Raw genomic sequence first — 19,781 nt, 5'->3', positions numbered from 1 at the left:
GCGCCAGCAGCGTATCAGTCCGGTGTATGTACACCTGAAAAGAGCACGCATGCGGCGCTCCAGGTGACTTCTCCTCGTTTCGCCTTCCTCTGCACATGTTCTTCTCTTCTTGCGGAGTCGAAGGAATTCTCCGTGTGGAAAAAAAGGCGGGATCGTGTCTCCTGCCTCTTTCCCATCCTTTCCTGTCCTCGGTCTCGTCAAGAGGACGCCGAGCGCTCCTCTCTCCTCCCTCTTTCTGGTCTCTCTCTGAGTTCGTCCTTCTTTCTTTCTCCCCTTGTGTGCTGCTCCGTATCCCCAGCTCCTTTTCCCCAGAAAAACGCATCTTCCTCCTCTCCCTTCTTCTCAGCAGTCTCTCTCGTTCACCCCTCTCCTTCCCCCTCCTCTTCCCCTCCGTTTCCCTTCCTCTCTGTACCCGTGAACCTCCCACCATGGCTTCTGCGGCTTTTCCGGCTGCGGCCAGCCGCGCCCGAGCGTCTGCCGTCTTCGCATCTTCTTTCGCGAGTGTCGGCAGTTCTGCGCGCTTCTTCTCGTCCTTCCTGCGGGCTTCGCGCCCTCGCCTAAACGCCACAACTCCTGTCGCCACGAAGGCCCTCGAGCGGAACGTTCCGATGAAGGAGATCCTCCAACCGCTCTGGGTGATTGAGCCGCCCAACTTCCTCAGACAACCCGTGTGGAAACAGTTCTGGGAGGCGCAGTTCGCAAACCGCAGTTTTTTCTTCTTTGGCAACGCCTGGACCTCCGCTGCAGCCTTCGCCCTGTTCATCTGGTGGAGCCGCGTGTTCGGTGAGAGACTGCATGCGCTCGCGCAGGCGAAAACGAAGAAAAACTTTCTGGAACGCAGGCGGAAGAAGCCTAGACAGTGGCAGAGAAGAAAGAGATGGGACCGGAGTGCTAGCCTTTTCGGGGTGAAGAGGGAAGACAGGAAACCGGCGAGTCGTCCTGTTCTCTTTCTCGTCTCACACTGCACACAGGAAACGCATCTGCTGGTCTCCCGAGCTGTGGAAGAAAGCAGGCTTCCTGGCCGCTCGTGGAAAAACACTCAAGACTTCGGACCAAACAGGATCTATGAAAGACATCCATGCATCTCTACACATTTATAATTATGAATGTATACGTGCATATATATATATATATATGTGTATATTTGCATTTGTATGTATATATAGAGTGTGCATGTATGGATACATGTGCGTGGATCGGAATTCGTGCGGTTGTAGACGGCGATTCGACTTCGTCTCTCGTCATGCACTTGCCTATGTGGTGTAGCCACACAAAAGAAACATTCCAGTGAGGGGGCGTCCTTAAGGACGAAATGGATAATTCTGCGCTTTTTCTTTTTTTTTCTCGCGCCACCCATCGCAGCCGTCAGGACAGTCGACAGTGTTTCCTGACATTTGTCTTTCTCTCTTTGCACCGTTTTTCCTTTTCCTGTGTAGACCCTCCCCCCAAGGAGCGACTTGACCGCTACTGGCTAAACTCACGTAAGTCGCCGCTTCTCTCTATATGACCCTCTTCCTTGATATGTCCTTCTCTCCTGTCTCTTTCTCTTCTTGTTCTCCTCTCGCCTGCAGCCTCCCGTCTCGCTTCTTGTGTGTCTGGCTCTTTCACGCCTTGCCTCGGAGGTTTGCTCTCTCCCAGACAATGCGCAGTGCCGTTCGAGTGCACGCACATACTCGGTTCTGTTACGCGCACGCGTGTATACATGTGCATGTTCATACACATCTATATATGAGATGTATGTGTTTCGTGATTCACACTTGATATCGGCATGCATTTGCTTGTTGAACACGCATCTACATATGGGTAGGTGCATGCGTTCCCAAGAAAAAATGGGTGTAGTCCAGCTTTCCCGAAGAAAAAACAGGAAAACCATGGCCTGTAAAGAAGGAAGAACCAAGCGTCCAGATGCGTCTCTTTCTACGAAGCGGCGCTTTATCTATCTATATATATATATATGGGTATATGTGAATTTACGTGAATATGTGTGTAGAATATATATATATATATATCCTAGGCACTGTTGTTTGCATCATCTGTTGTTTTGAGGAGCGTTCCGTTTGTTGGTCAAGGTGCGTTCTGTGTTTGTTTTGTTTTCAGCTAAATTTCGCATTCTCTCGGCGTTCCACAACCCTGGGAAGCGTCCAGGTCTGAAGATCTCGCTGATGACTTACGAGGCAAGGTACTGCTACCGGGGTTTGGACCATCCGTTCACTCTGAACGAAGTGAAAGATTTTCTCTTCAAGCTCAGAGAGCAGTACCTCGTCAACAAATACGAAGGCATCCAATTCCCCTTCGTCTTCCGACAATTCAACAGAGTCTCAACTCCGGGAACGCTCGAGGTAAGAAAACAGACACCAAGGGCGCCTCTCGGCTAGAAGCGTTAAAGGGAGAGAGTGAGTGAGAGGCGCATGCAGAGAGATGAGGTAGGCATCGATAGAAAGGCAGATAGCGAGAGACAGATGTGCAAGGAGATTGAGGGAGGTGGATGCGAAGGAGTATACATGTAGCGTTAGATAGCGAGAGAGGTAACTATGTACATGTGCACAGCTTGTGACAAGCTAGGCATGCATGCAGAGAGGCGCGGGAAGAAAGCTGTCTCGGGAAAGGGATCCGCGCCCTCGGCCCGTCGTTCAAGAAGAGAACGACGACAAGACTTGCAGTCCCCGAAAACCAAAACAATACGAACGACACCGGATGAAAGGGAAATGGCTTCATCTCCCTCCACACTCATCCGTATAAAAGTAGAATCAGAGGTACATATGTTTGTGTATATATAAATATCATATATGTGTCATATATATATATATACATATCTGTGTGTCTATAGAGTCAAATGTAGGAGTATATGGCGGATCAACGACACATGTGAGTATCCTGGATGTGGACTTGTTTTTTCAGGTTCACACTGCTCCGGCGCTGCAACAGCAGCCGCACTTCCACGAGCACTCAGGAGACGCTGAGCACCACTAAAGTGCATGCAGACGAGTGCCTCGGCAGTTGGGCACAAGCGCTTTTCCATCTTGTTTAGTCCCTTTTCTCTCGAGTTTTTCTTCGTGGCAGTTTGCGTTGTTTCCTCTGTGTGAGACGACCAGCGGTCGGAGTGGGCAAACGCACCGAGCACGCGAAAATAAAACTTGCGGGTTTTCTGGGGTGCTTCTGCCAGAAGGATGCGTGAAAAGGAGACGCACAGGTCGCCGGCACTTCCCAGTGCGCCGAGAGGTGTACATACACCGGGCAGAAGGCTCGAAGGACGGTCCCCCGAGCCGTGTCACGCGTAACGCTTTCTAGTCGCAGTGTACTTGTGGAATATGGGCATTGGCAGTAAGTCGGCGAGTCGGATTCGAGCCGCGTGCAGCTTTCCAAAAATTCAGTTAACAAGCTTGCTGTCCAAGCCTCTGACAATTTAGGCACTTTCTCTCTCGTTCGCTTTCTTCCTCTCTGCTTCTTTCGCTTTCTCTCCTTTTCTGGCTGCCACTTTCTCTCTTTCTCACCCTCTTTTTCTCTTTCTCTTCCTCGCTCTTTTCCCGTGGAAGACCACACGAATGTGCGAGGACGGGAGGAGGCGTAGACAACTCAGAGCTCGTCACTCCAAAGAGTAAAGGGGAGGAGACGAGGAAGAAACAAGGAAGCGGTTAGTACACCCTTTGAGGCCTCGCCGCGTGTGTGGAAGCCAGGCGAAAGAAAACGCAGTAACCGAAGAGGAGTGAGAAAAGAGCCGCTTCAAAGAACCGAAAAACAGAGGCAGCTGGTATCAATTTCTCTCCGGCCTCCTCGAGAGAAAAATCATCTCTTTGCTTGCAAACCTGCCACGAACTTCTCCCTATGTCCCTGCTCTCGCTGCTTGGGGCGTTGCGCCGTGTAGATGGTTTCTCTTCCTCGTTATAAAAAGAAATTCGCCTTCTTGTAAAAGCCCTCCAGTGGGTGAACAGCAACCGTGAAGAACTGTGTCTCGCATCCCGGCTAAACATCCCTTTCTTTCGAAACACGTGCTATACGGCTGTACTGCACACGATTGAGTTTAAGAGAAGTTATGGTGTCTTCAAAAGAACGGTGCGTAAGACGGCAGCGATGCAGCTCCTACACAGGATCACTGCTTTTTGACGCAGTCCGCCTCACCTCCTCTCTTTGCGGCTAGCGGGAAAAGGTGTTTTATCGTCTCTCTTCTGCCCAACATGGAGACGGCGAGCACGCAGTCCCTTAGTTGACACTGCGTGCAAAAAGATGACTGCAGAGAAAGCCGGCAGCTCGTGTCGGAAGACCGAGAAGGAGGGAAAAGCTTTACGCGTCTGTCTTAAACGTGAAGAGCAAGGCCGCAGACAGGCTTGGTCTGTCGTTGAGGCAGGTGTGTGAAAAAAAACGGTCCAAGAATTGCTCGAGATTCGGTGACGCGTGTCTTCTCGAGGTGTACATACACGGCAAATCAGCTGTGTAGCTGCTGCAGGCGCGGCGAGCCCAGATCGCAGGCGCTTCCTTTTTTGAGGGCTCACGCCATGGATTTTGTTCGTTTTTGAGAAGTGAGCTGGAGAGGAGACGGCAAAACGCACAGGAATAGCGATCCAGACGCACGTAATGGGAGCGATAGCTCGTCATCCCTGGTGCATGCTGTTGGAGAGCTGTGACCCTTTCTCAAGATCACAAAAAACAGACATTCCGGCCGCAACAGTCTTTTTCCTGAAACACGACCTTTGCTTTATTCCTTCTGTCTTCTTTCTGTTCAACTAGAGGCCAAACTGAGACTTCGCACCGCCAAGCTGTCTCTCGGTTTTTTTCGTGTCGTCTCTGCTCGTTCTCTTCCGTTCGCCTGGCGGTCTTCCGTCTTGTTCCTCGTCCCTTGCTCTGTTCGCTTGCTTTTTCATGTTCCTCTACTTTTCGATGTGTCGAGGCGTGCCTGCGGCCAATCGCGGTGGTGTTCTCATCTCGGCATTTCCTCTCCCTTTCATCCGACTTGCGGTCTCCTTTCCGTCGCTTCATTCATCCCTCTTCTTCCTCTTCTTTTCGTATGCTCTTCCACTGCTGCCGCGTTCCTCTTTTTATCGTTTTCACCCTTTGTCTGCTGTGTCTCTCGCTTCTTTTCTTCACACCCCTTCCTTCACTCTCTCCTGCGTTTTCCACCTCCTCCTTCGGCTCTGTCATTTGTTCTTCTCTCTGCTCTCTCCTCTCCTCTCCTCTCTGTCTGTCTGTGCAACAGTACCGACAACCGCCACATGGAGACGGGACAGAGCTCGCGGTTCTCGTGGCCCCTAGAAGACTCCCTCGGGAGGCGCGAAGCTTCCCGTTCTTCGCGTCTCTCTCTCCTTCCGTCTCCGTCTTCTTCTCACGTCTCCTCTCATGCATCCGTCTCTGTTCCTTCGGCTCGAAGAGGAAGGGAAACCGAGACACGTTGTGTGTCCGGAGGAGACGTCAAACGCTTCTTTCTCTCTCCCCTCACCTCCTCTCCTCTCAGCCTAGATCTTGTTACCCCTGAGGTGAATGCGCCTCCCCAAGACTCCTCTTCCTCTTCTTCCTCTTCTTCTGCTTTGCCTGCGCCCCCGTTCTCTTCTTTTCTTTCTTCGTTTTTTACACCCTCGACTCTGTTTGCCTCTCCTCGCCGCCGCACCTCCAGGGATGGCGCTTCTCCCTCGCGCGGAGACCGTCTGCGGTCGCCTGTCTCGGCGCATGGAGAAACCTCCTCTAAGACCTCGAGAAATCTCCTGACGCCTGCGGCCCAAGCGCCTGTGTCACCTCCCTCCTCCAACCCGCTCTTTCTGCGCGATGCCCCAGAGACTGTCTCCGCGCCAGAGACTGTCTCGAGCGCCGGCGCGCCCGTGTCTCTTCGTGCCGGGGACGCGTCTCCTCTTCGGCTGTCTTTTGGAGACCCAAGTAAAGGGGGAGAAGTGCCTGTGCATGTATCGGGCGGTCACGGGGAAGCGCATCTCGGTGAGGAGGCTGACGCATCTCTCGCAAATCTGCACGAATGTGTCGACACCCCTCAACCTCCGTCGTCTGTTCCGCTGTCTCCTGCCGTGGCATCGGTCGGGCCTCTGGAGTGTCTCGAGGTTCAGGAAACTCCCGCGAGGACGCCCCATTCTCTCGACGCACCTCTCGCGTCTTCTCTTTTCGCTCTCTCGCACCTCCCGCCTGTCGCTCTGCCTTCGCAAAGTGTCCCTCCTTCCGCAGGCGAAACGCCTCCCGCCCCGGCCTCTCCGGGCCTTGCGGTCTCCTCTGCGCCTCGCGGCGAGCGCTGCAACCGCTGCGCGGCAGGCGCGAAGCGAAGAAGCCAGTGCAGCGGTGTCTGTACAGTGGACACGCGCGTCTGTCTGTCGTGCGCACTCGCCTTTCTCACGTCGATCTCCCTCGAAGAAAAGACAGTCGGCGCGGAAACGTACCCGCAGGGCGCCGTCCCCGGTGTCTCCGCGCCGGGGCGCAGCGCGGAGACAGTCTCTGGGGCCGGCCCGCTGGCGCACGCAGGTGTCTCGGCGCCTGCGTCGCCGGATGCGGTCGTGTGTCTCTCGAGTCAGGAGACGCGGTTGCTCCTGGAGGAAGAAGCCAAAGAGGCTGCACAGGCTCGGCGGCATCGCCTGCTGGGGGGTGGAGACGCAGCAGAGACTGTCGAGAACTTTTTGTTTCTGCTGCATGCGCTTCAGACGGCGTCGCCGGCAGAGCGGACGGAAGCGCAGGCGCAGCTCCTCCAGTTCCTCAGGGAAGGCGAACTGGGTCTCGCGCGCGCTCTGCTCGACCGGGTGTATGCGGGGACACCGGGGCGCGACAGCCGCATGGACAGTGCGGAGACGCACGCAAGGCCTTTCTCTTCCCAGCGCGGAGCTGAAAGCGTTCGCGTCATCGTCGGCTACCAGGCCGCATGCGTCGCGTGTTTCTCGCAGATCCGCGACGCCTCCTCAGGTCCGCGAGCGGCCGGAGTCGCCCCGGAGCCCAGCCGGCGAATGCTCGCGGGACCGGGCGCCGCGGGACCGAAGACAGGCGCGGATTCGCGAGGAAAAGACAAGACGCCTCGGAGGCGATCTCCTCGTCCCTCGTTTCTGGAAGCGATCTTCTCCGCGTTTTCCTGGACGCGGACTCGTGACCGCCGAGTCGCGCAACGCCGACAGGGCCGCGCGGACGAAACCAAGAGGGGTTTGGAAGCAAGGCGGGGCGTCCCAGTCGGTGGCGAGAGTCCGCTCGAGAGCGCGGATTCACGGGGTTTCTTTCTTCCGCGGCACGCGGCGCGCTTGCGCGGCGCGAAGCGAGACCGGGGCGATCGGGAAGCCTCGCGAAGACTGCTCGCTTTCTTTCGAACACGGCTAGGCGACCGGCCCCGCGAAGAAGGTGCGCCAAGCGACCGCAGTTTCCAAAGGAAATTCTCCAGATGGAGACGCAAGAGGCCTCGCGACGCGCACTTCCTCGCGGGCGCGACGCCCAGCGGCCTGCGCAAGGCGATGGGGCGAGGCGTCTCTGCGGCCAAGCGACGCCGGAGACGAGGCGTCTCCTACGCCCAGTTCCTCTTTCCTTCGCAGTTCTCGTAGGCAAAAGGCGGAAAGAGTCGCGACAGACACGGGAAGGAACGAGACAGGAAAACACGCAGGCACACAGCAAAACCGAGTGCCGCCCCTTTGGGGTCTTCACCTTTGTTTTGTCTTGCTCGGTGCTTCACGCGTCGCGCCTGTGGCGTCTTCTCGGGCCTCTGGAGTGGCGAGTGGAGGTTTGCCGTCTCTCTCGGCTTCTTCGTTTCTGAATTTCTGCTCTCGTTGGGTTCCTCCCCTTTTCTCTCGCGTCCCTGTATGTTTTATTCGCCGCGTCCTCTCGCGACTCCCCCTTCGCCCCGCCATTTCGTTTCTTTCACTTCTGCTGTCTTCCTGCTGGCTTGTCTGCGCTTTTCTCCAGCTACGACCCTTACGCCCTGGACAATATGCGCTTTCAACAGGGGCGACATCAAACCGTCATGTGCATGCTGGGATCGAGCGTCTCAGTCATTCCCTACTTCCCTCCACACCAACTCAAGGAAGAACTCAATCAACAGTTTCACAAGGTGCGCCGCGCGCGTTTTCGCGTTTGGTTCTTCGCAGTTTCCGTTCTTGTCTCCTCTTGGCGCGTTTCGTTTTCGCAGTCTCGCGCGTTTCGCCTCTGCCTCGCCTGTGGCGTGGCTTCGGAAGTCGCGCTGTCTCTTCAGGTCACGTTTTCCGTCTCTCACCAGAGCTGCGTATGAAGAGCGTGAACCATCTGTTCCCTGGCAACGACGCCTCTGTCTCTTCCTCCGTTCTCGTGTCTTTTGCGGTGCGCGTCTCCTCGTTGACAATTTTTTTCCGGCGGTGATGCGTCGAAGACACAGGCGCCGAACGCGACCTTTCTTCCTGAGATTGCCGTCCTTTTCTGTTCTCTCGTGGACGCATACCCCAGAATCTTAACTTTCCCGATTTCTCGTGCGCTCTGCTGCAGATGCACCCTTCTGTTCATCCCTCCATGACGCTCTCCAAACTCAGGTACGGCAGCACACAACAGGAGTCGTTTTTCTCCTTATGTTCCTCTTCGCCAACCTCTTCGCAAGATTTCGTGTGTTGTGTCGTTGCGTGTGTGTGCCTGTGTGTCTCTCTGTGTGCCTCTGTCCATACCCATCTGTCTTTATGTATACCTCTACCTCTATCCATATGTATGTATATGCGTGGGTAGACACGAGAAGGCATGACGGCGCCGAGACGGCCGGGGTCTCTATAGATAAAAGGAACTTTGCTAGCGCACGCAGGTGGACTTTGTCGCTCTGGTGTTTTTTGTGAGTGTCGATCGTGGTGTGCATGCATTTCCCCTCCGTATCTCTCTTGTGCATCGGTTTCTTTCCTTCATTCTTTTCATGTTTTCGCGGTCCTGTTCACCCTTCCGACGAACTCAGACGTTTTTCTCCTTTCGTGTGGGGTGTCTCTCTTCGCTTCTTCGCCTCTGTTGCTCGCATTCAGCACTCAAGTGGGTTTATGCACAGCTCGATCCTCGTCTCTTTGCGTCTTTGGATCTTTTACAAGACCTGTCACAGAAGTCGACGAGCCCCGGTCTCAGCTGTATCTCCAGATGCACCTGCGCTTTCTTTCCTGGTGTATGACAGAAGCCTCAAGCTCGACATGTTCGCTTTGATTGAACAGGAAGAGCATCTCGATGTCTCGACCGTCGCCTGTGCTTGGGTCTATTTTGAGCGGTGAGTTTCGCAGTTTTCTTGTCTATCTTTATGCGTATGTTTCCATCTATGCGGAGATAGATATCCACTGATATCTCTCCGTCGTTCTGTTTACGTCTATCTGTGCGTCGCTCCACGCCCATGTGTCTGTTTGCAACCATGTGTGTGTTGGGGTCTCTCTCTGTTTACCTGCCTTTCTGCAACGACATCTCTCTCCCTGATCGTCCCTGTCTTTTCTCTGTCTCTCTCTTGTCGCTTCTCCTCTGTTTGGTGGAGAGAAGAGACTAGAGCAGTAGGAGAGAAGACTTTTCCTCAGGTTTTAACCGGAAGCGTATGTCGCACCGCTCCCAGACGGGGGTCGCGTTCTCTCCTGTCGCTCCTCTCTCCCCTCTGGGTGTTTATCTCCTTTCCCGATATTCGACGAGAAGACGAAGGCCGTCTGTTTCAGAGATAAGAACACGGAACCTTCTGCGTGGTCTCTTGTTTCGGCCCTTTTTCGACCGCTTCTAAAGTTTCTCCGTCTGCTGGCTTCGCAGCCTCGTGCAGATGGGTGCCGTCGACAAAACCGTCAGGAAGCTCTACGCCGGGGCGTGCCTGATTCTCGCGTTCAAGTTCAACCAGAACGGCGAGCCCAAAATCGTGCAGCGTCTCTGCGGACTCCTCAAGCACCTAGACCGCCAACGCGGCCTTCCGGCACATGTGCTCTGTCAAGCGGAGTTCACGGTGGGTTGCGAGAGAAAGAGCAAACGGGGAAAGCGGCATTTTTCGCAAGTCCAAAATCAGCCCAGTTAAGGCCGCAGACAACTTCCAAGGTTTCGTTTCCAAAGGAGTCTGTGCATCTCCTCGTTTGGGTCAAGCTTTCCGATGCAAGCCGCATTCGCAGAGATCTGGCTGCACGCTGTTTTTTGGCTGGTTCGTGTCGCGAGCGGTGCATCGAGGGACATCTGTTTCTTCCAGGTAGAAAAGGGCGATGTTCGGCGCAGAGACAAAAGCAGACAGAAGACGTCGCGGGGCAACAAAGATCTATCTACAGAGAGAAACAAAATGTATTTTTATGTCTGTACAGAGAGAGGGGGGGCAGGGAGGAAGCGCTCGACGCGCTTTTTTGTTGTTTCGCGAACCACCGCGAGGGTATACGCACATGCTGGTTCTGGGGAGGTGGTTTGAAATCAGGTTATGGATTTGAATGCCTTTATCAGTGGTACGCTTGTTGAATGCATTTGATTTGTCAGGAACGAAACCTTTTTCTCCTTGCAATAGACTCATGGAGTGTGTTTCCGCGTGTGTGGGTCTGGGTGTGCTTCAGGTTTTCGGGCTCCTGGGTTTTTCACTCCAGCTGTCGATCGAGCATGTGCTACCGCACATTCTTCACTATCTGGAGTCGAAGGTGTGCACGCAGATTCCTTGCATTTTAGCTTTTTCCCTTATGCGAGAAGAAAACGCGTTTCTCGCTCGTCTCGGGTTCTCTGTCGTCTGTTGTGTCTCTTCTCTCTCTCTTCTCGCTTCCTCTGTGTCCCGAGTGTTTCTCTTGCCCGTTCTCTTCTGCCTTTCTTCGCGTGCCGTTCTCGTGAGCTTTAGGGTCTGCCCAGGTTAACCGTGCACAGAGGTTGGAAAGAGGAGGGGAAAGAGAGGGCGAAGAAGAGCGAGGAAGTGGGAGAGACAGAACGTTTTTTTAAGAGGGCCAGCGCAAAACTCCACAAGAGAGGAACGAACAAGAACTCAGTCACTGCAAAGTGGTGCGTGTCCTTCTGGTGGCGCAGGACACGGCATTTGAAGAGGTCTACGGTTCACCGGAGACGGCCTTCTTCAGTGCGTAGAAGAAGAAGACAGAGGGACGAGAGTGTGCGACGGTCATGAACAGGTACACTGCAGGAGAGCAGGGGACGAAGCAGAGACTGAAGGATGCGCGGAAGGACGAGAAGAGGAAAATGACACTACGAAAATCAAAGGAAGGTCAGGCAAAGAACTATCTAAAAGGCGAGAAGAGAGAGGAGAGACGGGGCAGAAAAAAGTAGAGAGAAGAGAGGCGGTGGGGGCACAGGGCAAGGACGGCATCGCATCTCGGGGCCTTCTCTTCACTGCTTCTGTTCTCCGTGCTCTCTTCTGTCTTCCTCGCTTCCTTTTCTTGCCTTTTTCCGCTCTCTTTCTCTCGGTTCAGGAGGGTTCTTCAACTGGAAAACCCAGACGAGAAGAGAACAAGAGGAGGAACAAGACGCCAGGTGCATCTGGTAAATGTGTGACGGAAAGCCGTAGAGCAGCTTTCCGAGTCCAGGAAGGTCGCTGCATGTCAAGTGTCCATACACCTGGGGAACAAAACAGAAGGCGAGACGAAAGGGCCTTTGTTTTTTCGCGAACGAGAAAAGACATCCAGAACTTGGCGAGAGAGAGGCGCCTTCGAGGCACCGAGCCTACTTTTGCACAGGACACACAACGCGCACACGGTGTGCACACCTCACACGTTTTCTAGAAGGCGCCCTCGCTTTCCCTCGGAAGACGAAACCGAGAGAGACACAGAGAGCGTTTCACTGCCGATACATATAATAGGATCGAGGTCTGCGCGGCGAAACGGCACACCGGACACCAGCCCACCGCAATGTACGTACAGTACCTGCTGCGGCACGAGAGGGCGAGGTTCATGCGCTCCACAGGGACTCTCGAGTTCCCCTGGCCCGCGGAACCGGGCTTTCCTTGTCTCTTTTCGTTCGCGATGCATGCGCAAAAAGGTCCATATCGGCTTCTTGCAGCCCGCTCTTGCTGAAGTCTGGTCGCGCAGCCTCTGCGACGATGAGTCCTCCTTTATACACGGACCTGCTATCACCTTTCTTCTCTCCTTGCATTGAGGCTGCTTCGAATGGTATGCCTTCGCACCCCTGCATCAAAAATGCACCTTTGTGTATATATCTTTATCAACATACATTTCCATACAGATATTCAAATATATAGGGAAATATGCAGAGACCACATCTACATATGCACGTATATGTCTACAGGTGTGTACAGCTCTATACACAGGCGTATATATATATATATATATATATATGTATACTTTTAATTCAGTGTATATTTGGATATTTCCAATTGGAGCGTGGCTTTTTTGCCGACTCAGGGTTTGAACGGCTTGCCGTGTTCGGGGCCTTGTGGTGTCTCGAGTTTTTTTTTGCGAAAACTTCGTGGGACCATCGGGCTGCAGCAGATCGAAGATGGGAGCTTTCTTCTTTAGCAGAGGCGTGTTTTTCTCTGCAAGCGCTAGTTTGAGATTTGCTTCGCAGCTGAGGGGAAACGGGGAAGGACATCTAGGTCACACATACGCTGTCTCATCGCATGTCTGTTGCCGCTGAAACGGAATCAGGTGGACGAATGTTGACCGATCTCATTGTCTTCTTTGTTGAACGTATACGTATATATGTATATGCTTCTATATATGCAGATACAGGGTATACATATGCACATATATGTGCGTATGGACATATATTTATATATACGTTTAGATGTCGGGATATATAAAAAGGTTTGTCCGGAAAGAGATGACACACTTCTTGGGGATCTTTCTCGGTTTCTGTCTCGTCTCGTTTTTTCTAGAGAATATCTAGGAAGTCTGTTTTCTTCGAAGGCATGAAAACGTGCCGAGACATCTCGTTTTTTGCTCTCGGCGGAGACTCGGGCGTTCTGTCTTTCGTGTCGCCTGCGCCGTCTTCGAGTCTGCGCTTCAGATTTGACCGTGTGTGTCAGGAGCAGAAGTGTTGTTCCCTATCCTACTGCTGTGCTGAAAGAAAAAACAGACAGGCCTCGAGATTGCAGGTGGAGAGATTTGTTTTTAGAATCCCCTTTTTTCAGAGCCTCTCTTCCGTCGGCTTTTTTCCGGTGTGCATGCAACAGCGCGCGACGCAGCACTGGGGCACACAACTGGAAGACACGCAGGACACGTCTCTCGCAGGAGGGAGAAAAAACGTTCTGGAGCAGTTTTGTTCTCTCTTTCGCAAATCCGTCTTTTTATCTTTGTTAATGTAACGCTCAGAAGGACGAGTTTGCCTTCTCTCTCTCCACTCCCTCGAAAGTATCACGCGCCAGCTGCAAGGACTCTCTCGGCTTCGCTTGGGCCGCCTTGTCCTCGTTCTTCTTCGTCTTCTCGTTCTTCGTCTCCTCGTTCTTCTTCGCCTCTCGTTAGTTTGTCTTTTCTCTTTCCATCACAGTACACGGTGAGTGACACGTGCCTCTGTGTGTTTTTCTGGGGAAGAAGTGCCAGGAACGAGGTGGTGAGAAACTCTACGGCAGGCGGCTGAAACGCTAGCGCATGCGAGAGGCCGTTCTGTCGGTCGTCTGAAAGGCATCCCGGGTTCCTTCACTCGCGTGTACATACACTCCAAAGAGGGGGGAAAGGGGATAACCCATTATTTCTGAAAACACCGAACGCTGTCGGCTGGCAAATCCCCGAAGGCGAGGGCAGTCTTTGCCTCTTTGTGTGCGACTTGCGCGCCTCTCCTCGTTTCTGTCTTCGTTCGCACGGTCTCTCCACAGGTGCTCCGTCCCGATCTCCCGCGTGTATGTACACTTTGGCGTGTGCAGTGTGGTGCTGTGTGTGTGAGTGGTATGCATCGCTCTGGAAGCGGTGTACTCCGCGGGTTCGTTTCTCTATAAATATATGCACGTCGGACAAGGCGGGCTATATCCAGAGGCACGTGGGCGATGTGTGTTTGTGAGCCGAGACCGTTTCCGCTTTGGTGTGTTTTCTCCATGTGTTCTTTCGACTCTCGGTGGCAAGCTGGCAAAGCCGAGTGTCTAGGGTGAAGAGGTCTCGAGTCGTCGGCACTTTGACCAGATTTTCACTCTCGTCTCCTCTCCACGCCCTCGCTCGCCCCCTTGTTCCTTTTCTCCGCCCTTCTCTCCTTCCACATCCGTAGTCGTCGGCGAACTCAGTCGGTTCTGGATTTTCCTCAAACGGTTGTCTCCGTTTCTCTTTCTCGTGCAGGTCTCTACACAATGCTGGTGCCTTGCCCCTCGCCTTTGCCGGCCGTGCGGCCTCTCCACGACGAGGCGGAGGAACGCTCGCTTCCGGTGTCTCTTGCAGCGCCGATGGAGCGCCGCTTCAGCCCCTACGTCAACAATGGAGGGTAAGCAGACAAAAACGAACCGGACGCAAATGGAGAGACAGAGGAAGAAAAGGAGAAACTGCTCGGTATTCTTCCATGGCGTGGCCCGTCGGATATCTCCCGTTGCGTGTCTGTTTCGGCCGTGCCTCTTCTCTTTGTTCGGGTTTCCTCCGTGCCTTCTCTCTTTTTTGGAGGTCTTGACAGGTTTTCCACGTGTGGTTTCCCCCGTTTTGAGCTTTTTCCTTTCTCTTTCCTTTTCCTCTGCAGGACGGTGGTGTGCGTCGCCGGCGAGGACTTTGCCGTCGCTGTGGGAGACACGCGCCTATCGACCGGCTTCTCCATCTACTCGCGCTTCCAGTCGAAAATCACGAAACTGTACGCGACAGAGGCGGCAAGAATGCATGCAAATTGACCTCGTCAAAACACGCAAACAAGCAGCACGGGGAGGCAGGTTCGGAGACGGGAAGCTATGGAAAAACGCGAGAGAAGGGGGCCGAGCAGCAACATATGCGCTGCCCAGAGTCCTCTCCTGTCCTTTGTCTCTGCGCCGAAAGGCGACAAGGGCAGGATGTTTCCGAGTTTTTTTTCTTTGGAGCAACCTCGATTTCGATGCATGTCTCCGCGCAGGACCGACAAAGTTGTCCTTGCGACCTCCGGCATGCAAGCTGACAAGACGACTCTCCACAACCTCCTTCAGGTGAGAAGAAGGGCGCCTGTTCGGAGCAGTCGCAAGAGAGAGGAAGCGACAGACGGTCGAAGAAAGACAAACTCCCAGGGTGTAAAGCAGGGAGAAGATCGGCACAGGATATCTTTCGCCGCTAGAAACGATCTCCGGCATCGAACGATCTCAAGGTGTTTTCGCGGGACATCTCTTTGCGTTACTATCCAAGATGCGTGGTGTGTTTCTCCGCTCTTTTCTCGTCCCTCCGAACTCTGTTTCAGCGGATTGTGTGTCTTCCATCGTTGGGTTCTCTCTATCTCCTCGTTTCGTCCCTTCTGCCTTCGTCTCTCTCGGTTTTCGCGTGGCGCTCTGAGCTCCCTTCCCCTCCCTTCGGTTCAGCAGACGCGTCTGTGTTTGCATCCCCGTCATGAGGTTTGAAGCTTCGCATTTTTTTTCCAAGGTGCGTGGAGAAGCTGAAGCATTTGGCCTTTCCTCAGCTGTGGTCGCTGCTCCGTCTCGAGCGTCTTCTCCTTTCCCATCTGCTCTCTCCTTTTTTCTCTGTCCCGTGTCGGTAGATCCGCATCGAACAGTACACGCACCAGCACCGCCATCCTCCGAGCCTGAACGCAATCGCTCAGCTCCTGTCGACGATGCTCTACTCGCGTCGCTTCTTCCCGTTCTACACCTTCAACGTCCTCTGCGGAATCGACGAAAATGGTAAAAACAACGGGCCATCTGGGCATCCACATTTTCAAGAAAACTTGCAACTCGCGCAAAGATGTCTCCTTATCGACTAGGCTCACTAATACAAGTGCATCTGCATACATATATACATATAGGTTTGGTAGGTGTGTACGGCGGTGTATATAAATATAGAGATACACGTGTATGAGGTGGGGACACGTGCAACTGTGGGAGGGCCCAAGGTGTGTCTGTACAGCTGGACAGGAGCCGACGCGCAAAGTTTTTTCCACACCTTGTTGCGCCATGATTTCTGTATCGGCTCATGGAGGACTTGCTAGAAGAGTGTCGAATTCCAAACGGGCACATCGATAGACAGCGGTTTCCACTATTCCCTCGACGCAGACTAGGTGTTTAGCTGGAAATACGTGTAGAAGTACTTATATGCAGGCGGATCTGGAGATGCGAGAGAGAGAGAGAGCCTCATCACATGCATACAAGATGGCTCTTTTTTTCTCTCGCTCAGGGAAAGGTGCAGTGTATGGCTACGACGCGATCGGCTCTTTTGAGGCTGCCAGGTACAACTGCGCGGGTACCGGCGCTCACCTCATCATGCCCGTCCTCGACAACCAGGTGCGTCGACATTCTCGTTCTTTTCTCCACAAGAGCGCACGGCCTGACCCAAACGAGAAAAAGCAAGGTCAAATATCGGGAAGAGAATGTGGATGTCGAAAAGGCAAAAGAAACGGTGAAGGGGAAACGCGGGAAGCAACCCGAAGCTTCCAGAGACGGTCGACTGCACAGCAGATGGGATTTTCCGCATGTCTTTGTCGCCAACCCCATACACACGCGCGTTTACTCTGAACAAGAAGGCTTTGTGCTGTGGAGAGTTTCGCAACAGTCAGGAGGGCTGTATCGCTTCCCTTTATTTTCGTGACTCATATGTACGTATGTGTGTATTGATGCGTCAAAAAATAGGTTTATATATATATATATATATATCTGTAGTGTATGGTCAGTTGCACACAAAAGGGAGACGTTCACACCGGTGTGTTGCGCTCAGATTTCCCGGAATAATCAGCAAGGCGAGAAGGCACCTTTGACTAGAGAACAGGTCGTCGACATCATCAAGAGTGCAGTTGCCTCTGCGGGAGAGCGCGATATTTTCACAGGTATGCATGGTGGGGAGTGAAGCACAAGTCGAGTTTTTTCTCCGGGGCAGTCACGATTATTTGTGGGCATTTCCTCCCTTGTTTTCTCTTGCGAGGTAACGAATGCATATCCTTTTCGCACTCAGGCCGCGAGGACAGCTCAGAACGCGTTTTTTGAGAAGCGCGTATAAAGTGTTTTTTCACAACAGATGTGAACGGAGAATTGACAAGACTTCGATGAAGCGTTGCGTTTTTTGTCTGGAGAGGGCAGCGCATTCCTTGAGCGTTGCGTGCGTGCCTTGTTTGTTCAGGTGACCAGGCTGAAGTGGTGATGATCAGCCAGAGCGGGATCGAGAAGACTCTCATGGACCTCCGTGCCGATTAAGAGAAGAGAACCACGTTGACTTTCCATTCGTCTCTGTATCATCTTGTTTTCCGAAAGCTGAAAAGCGGAACCACTGTAGTTTTGTAGCGAAGAGACTCCTGTGCTGATACACAGAATCGGCCGGCATGTGTTGTCCGCGGGAGGTGGAAGCTGACAGACAGTGCTGCGGTGTACGTACATAGGGAGGTGGAGTTTTGGAGCGAAAACGCGGTTGGGCTCTCGTGAAAGTATCCGCTCGTACTCACGGAGGCTTTGCGGACGTTTCGAGGAGAAACGAGCAGGCAAGCGAGAAACATTTTTTCAAACCATTCAGAATCGTGTGAGAACAGGAAAGGGTGACACGTCACCCGATGCGTTTCGTGCTTCAACACAGGAAGAAACTGCCACGATGAAGAGCAAGAGAAACGTACATAAATTCACCCCTCTTTTAGAGAAGTGTGTGTAGTTTCGTAGCGTGCACAGATTCGAAGAGAAGCAGTTGATTCGTATAGGTGTCAACGTGGGTACTAGATTAAATATGCCGATCTTGATACATAGGCGTGTCCGTCTCGGGGTTATACTAGCAGGGAACAGTTGTACGAAGCAGATAGCAAGGGGGAACGTGACCGGCACAAAGATGAACAGAGAGCGATCGACAGATCTCAGTGCAAGGTAGAAACACGGTGCCCCGAACAAGGATTCCACATCTCCGCTACGGTGTACGTACACCGGAAACTGGCTTCCAGAAAGCTCCGCTCGCTCAGGTCACAGGTTCCTCTTTCCGCAGATCTGTTCAAGAGAGAGCCTTTCTGTGCCAAGCAATAGCTTATGTAAAATGTTCTCCAGTTGGTGGACAAATGTGTTCCTCCTTCAATCCTATACGCGGCTATACTACAGTCTGTCGGGCTGCGGCGCACAACCTTTGCGCTGCAAGCAGAATCAGCGGCTGTCTTGTAAATCTGTACCGCAGTACTTTAGGTGGCGAGCACGTCCCCTGGCGGGAGTTTACCTGCAAAGTGAACTGAAAGAGTGGTAACCACGATTCGAAAAAACAGAACGACGGCAGATGCGTATTCCTAGTAGCGATACACATCACCCAGAACCAAATTCGAAGGAAAAGCGTAGGACATTCGATTGTAGTACAAACAACGATGGCTCGGCTTTCCTCGAGAGGCCTGCGGGGCTGTCTTTCGTAGAAAGCTTATTTCAAGGGTTGCGCATCCTGGACATCTGGCAACCAGCGCTGTTGATTCCGTACGGAAATCAAGCTGCTAAGACTAACACGTGTGTGCAAGGACACTTACAGCAGTCAGCCTTCCTGTCGGTCCTCCCCTTTCTTTCGTTTCACGTCAGGTATGTTAGTTGGGGCGGTCGTTCTTCCGCTTTCTCTAGTTGCACGGCATCATGGGCACACTCTCTCCTTGCATACAACCTGGAACCGTGAACAAGAGACAGGGCTAGACTGTGAACTGCCTCGCAGGCGCTGTTATTTTTCGATCTGGTGGATCATTTGACCGTATATACCCTCGCATGAAGTCGGGGGCCATGCGTACCTCAAAATAGAGACGAACCTACCCTCCCTGCAGCACCGGTCCCGCCGAAAGGAGCACGCCTCGAGCGACAACAGCACGCAGATGTGAGTCTCGCTTTCCAGTCGATTTCTCATATTTTTGCAAACAGACGAAAGAAACTGGAGCGATTTACGGTTCGAAACGACGCTAAGTGCGATATGCCGCTTGACTTCAACTGGGGCACGTGCACAGTGCGTGAAATGCTAACGGGACGACGCAACTCTCATCAGGCGTCTACGAGAGAAGGCCTTTGATATCCGGACGTGCTCGTCTTCTCTCTGCAGCGTGGCACCGGTCGCTGACTTCTCGCCTCCGCCTCTATCCGTTGCCTGGAAAAGGATTCCTCGCCACCAACCGCTGTGGAAGTGCATCACTCCACGAGTTGCCTACAGTGAGTCCTTCTGCCCCTTCAGACGCGAAAGGGAACTGTCCCTGAACTTCACAAGTTTTTGTTTTATGGCGGGGACACCAGAGCAGTCGAGATCGACACCGCGGGGGACTTGTTTCGCCTCCCCACCTCAGCTCCTCAATTCTTTGTCGCCGGCGAACCGAGCCTTGCCCCAGTCCCCTGCTCCTCCAAGAACTGAATCGGACGACGCTGTGGCAGAAAACCAGGCTCCAGAATGCGTTGGAATTATGGGCTTTGCTGTTTTTCAGTTTCCTAGCCATCGCAGTTCCAGTAGAGAGCCAACAAGAGAGCGGGACCGGCTTGCTGAACGTCTCGCCAGTTCGGCGCACTGCAGGGGATCGCCGCCGGGCCCCTATGCACACCGTCACCGGAGCCGCGCAGGTGAGGGCTCAGAAAAAGGAACAAAGAGAGACCGCGCGCCGCGAGATCCACGGAGCAGAGAAAAGCCTCACTTGAAAACGAGTGGCTTCCGTAAAACAGCGTTTCTCATTTCTCACTCTTGGTTTCCCGTCCACTGTCAGTGTGTGTGTTCCCATTGCGTATGCCACTACCGTTCGCTCGACGCCTGTATATACACGGGGCAGTGTCGAGCGTGTCGCGAGAGGTCAATCTTTCTCTGCGCATCCTGCCAAGAAAACTCTGTCCTAACTGGCCGGTCTCGTACCATAAGTTTCCGTCGTTTCCCCAGTCAACACGTCCGGAGTGCTCCTGGTGAATTCCTTCC

The 19,781-nt window shown here is 53.3% G+C and overlaps 3 protein-coding genes across 3 annotated transcripts; all 3 read left to right on the top strand.

Moving 5' to 3' along the window:
• Positions 1-428: 428 nt before the first annotated feature.
• On the top strand, positions 429-2,970 carry NCLIV_042390 (conserved hypothetical protein; the record flags this gene model as incomplete). The annotated part of the gene is made up of 4 exons (XM_003881156.1): positions 429-783; positions 1,437-1,481; positions 2,098-2,339; positions 2,899-2,970. 4 exons carry the CDS (start codon positions 429-431, stop codon positions 2,968-2,970), a joined length of 714 nt encoding a protein of 237 aa, XP_003881205.1.
• Positions 2,971-5,204: 2,234 nt separating this feature from the next.
• On the top strand, positions 5,205-10,950 carry NCLIV_042380 (conserved hypothetical protein; the record flags this gene model as incomplete). The annotated part of the gene is made up of 7 exons (XM_003881155.1): positions 5,205-7,495; positions 7,858-8,002; positions 8,410-8,453; positions 9,065-9,154; positions 9,670-9,856; positions 10,440-10,520; positions 10,894-10,950. The coding sequence occupies 7 exons, from the start codon at positions 5,205-5,207 to the stop codon at positions 10,948-10,950; spliced, it is 2,895 nt and encodes a 964-aa protein (XP_003881204.1).
• Positions 10,951-14,110: 3,160 nt separating this feature from the next.
• On the top strand, positions 14,111-17,098 carry NCLIV_042370 (hypothetical protein; the record flags this gene model as incomplete). Its single annotated transcript, XM_003881154.1, has 7 exons — positions 14,111-14,241; positions 14,488-14,595; positions 14,848-14,917; positions 15,457-15,598; positions 16,089-16,195; positions 16,626-16,734; positions 17,025-17,098. 7 exons carry the CDS (start codon positions 14,111-14,113, stop codon positions 17,096-17,098), a joined length of 741 nt encoding a protein of 246 aa, XP_003881203.1.
• Between the last annotated feature and the right edge of the window lie 2,683 nt (positions 17,099-19,781).

This window comes from Neospora caninum, chromosome IX (genome assembly GCF_000208865.1).
Source record: "Neospora caninum Liverpool complete genome, chromosome IX".
Classification (NCBI taxonomy): Eukaryota; Apicomplexa; class Conoidasida; order Eucoccidiorida; family Sarcocystidae; genus Neospora; species Neospora caninum.
Note: the sequence above shows the minus strand (reverse complement) of the source record. Positions and strands in the feature narration are given on the sequence as shown.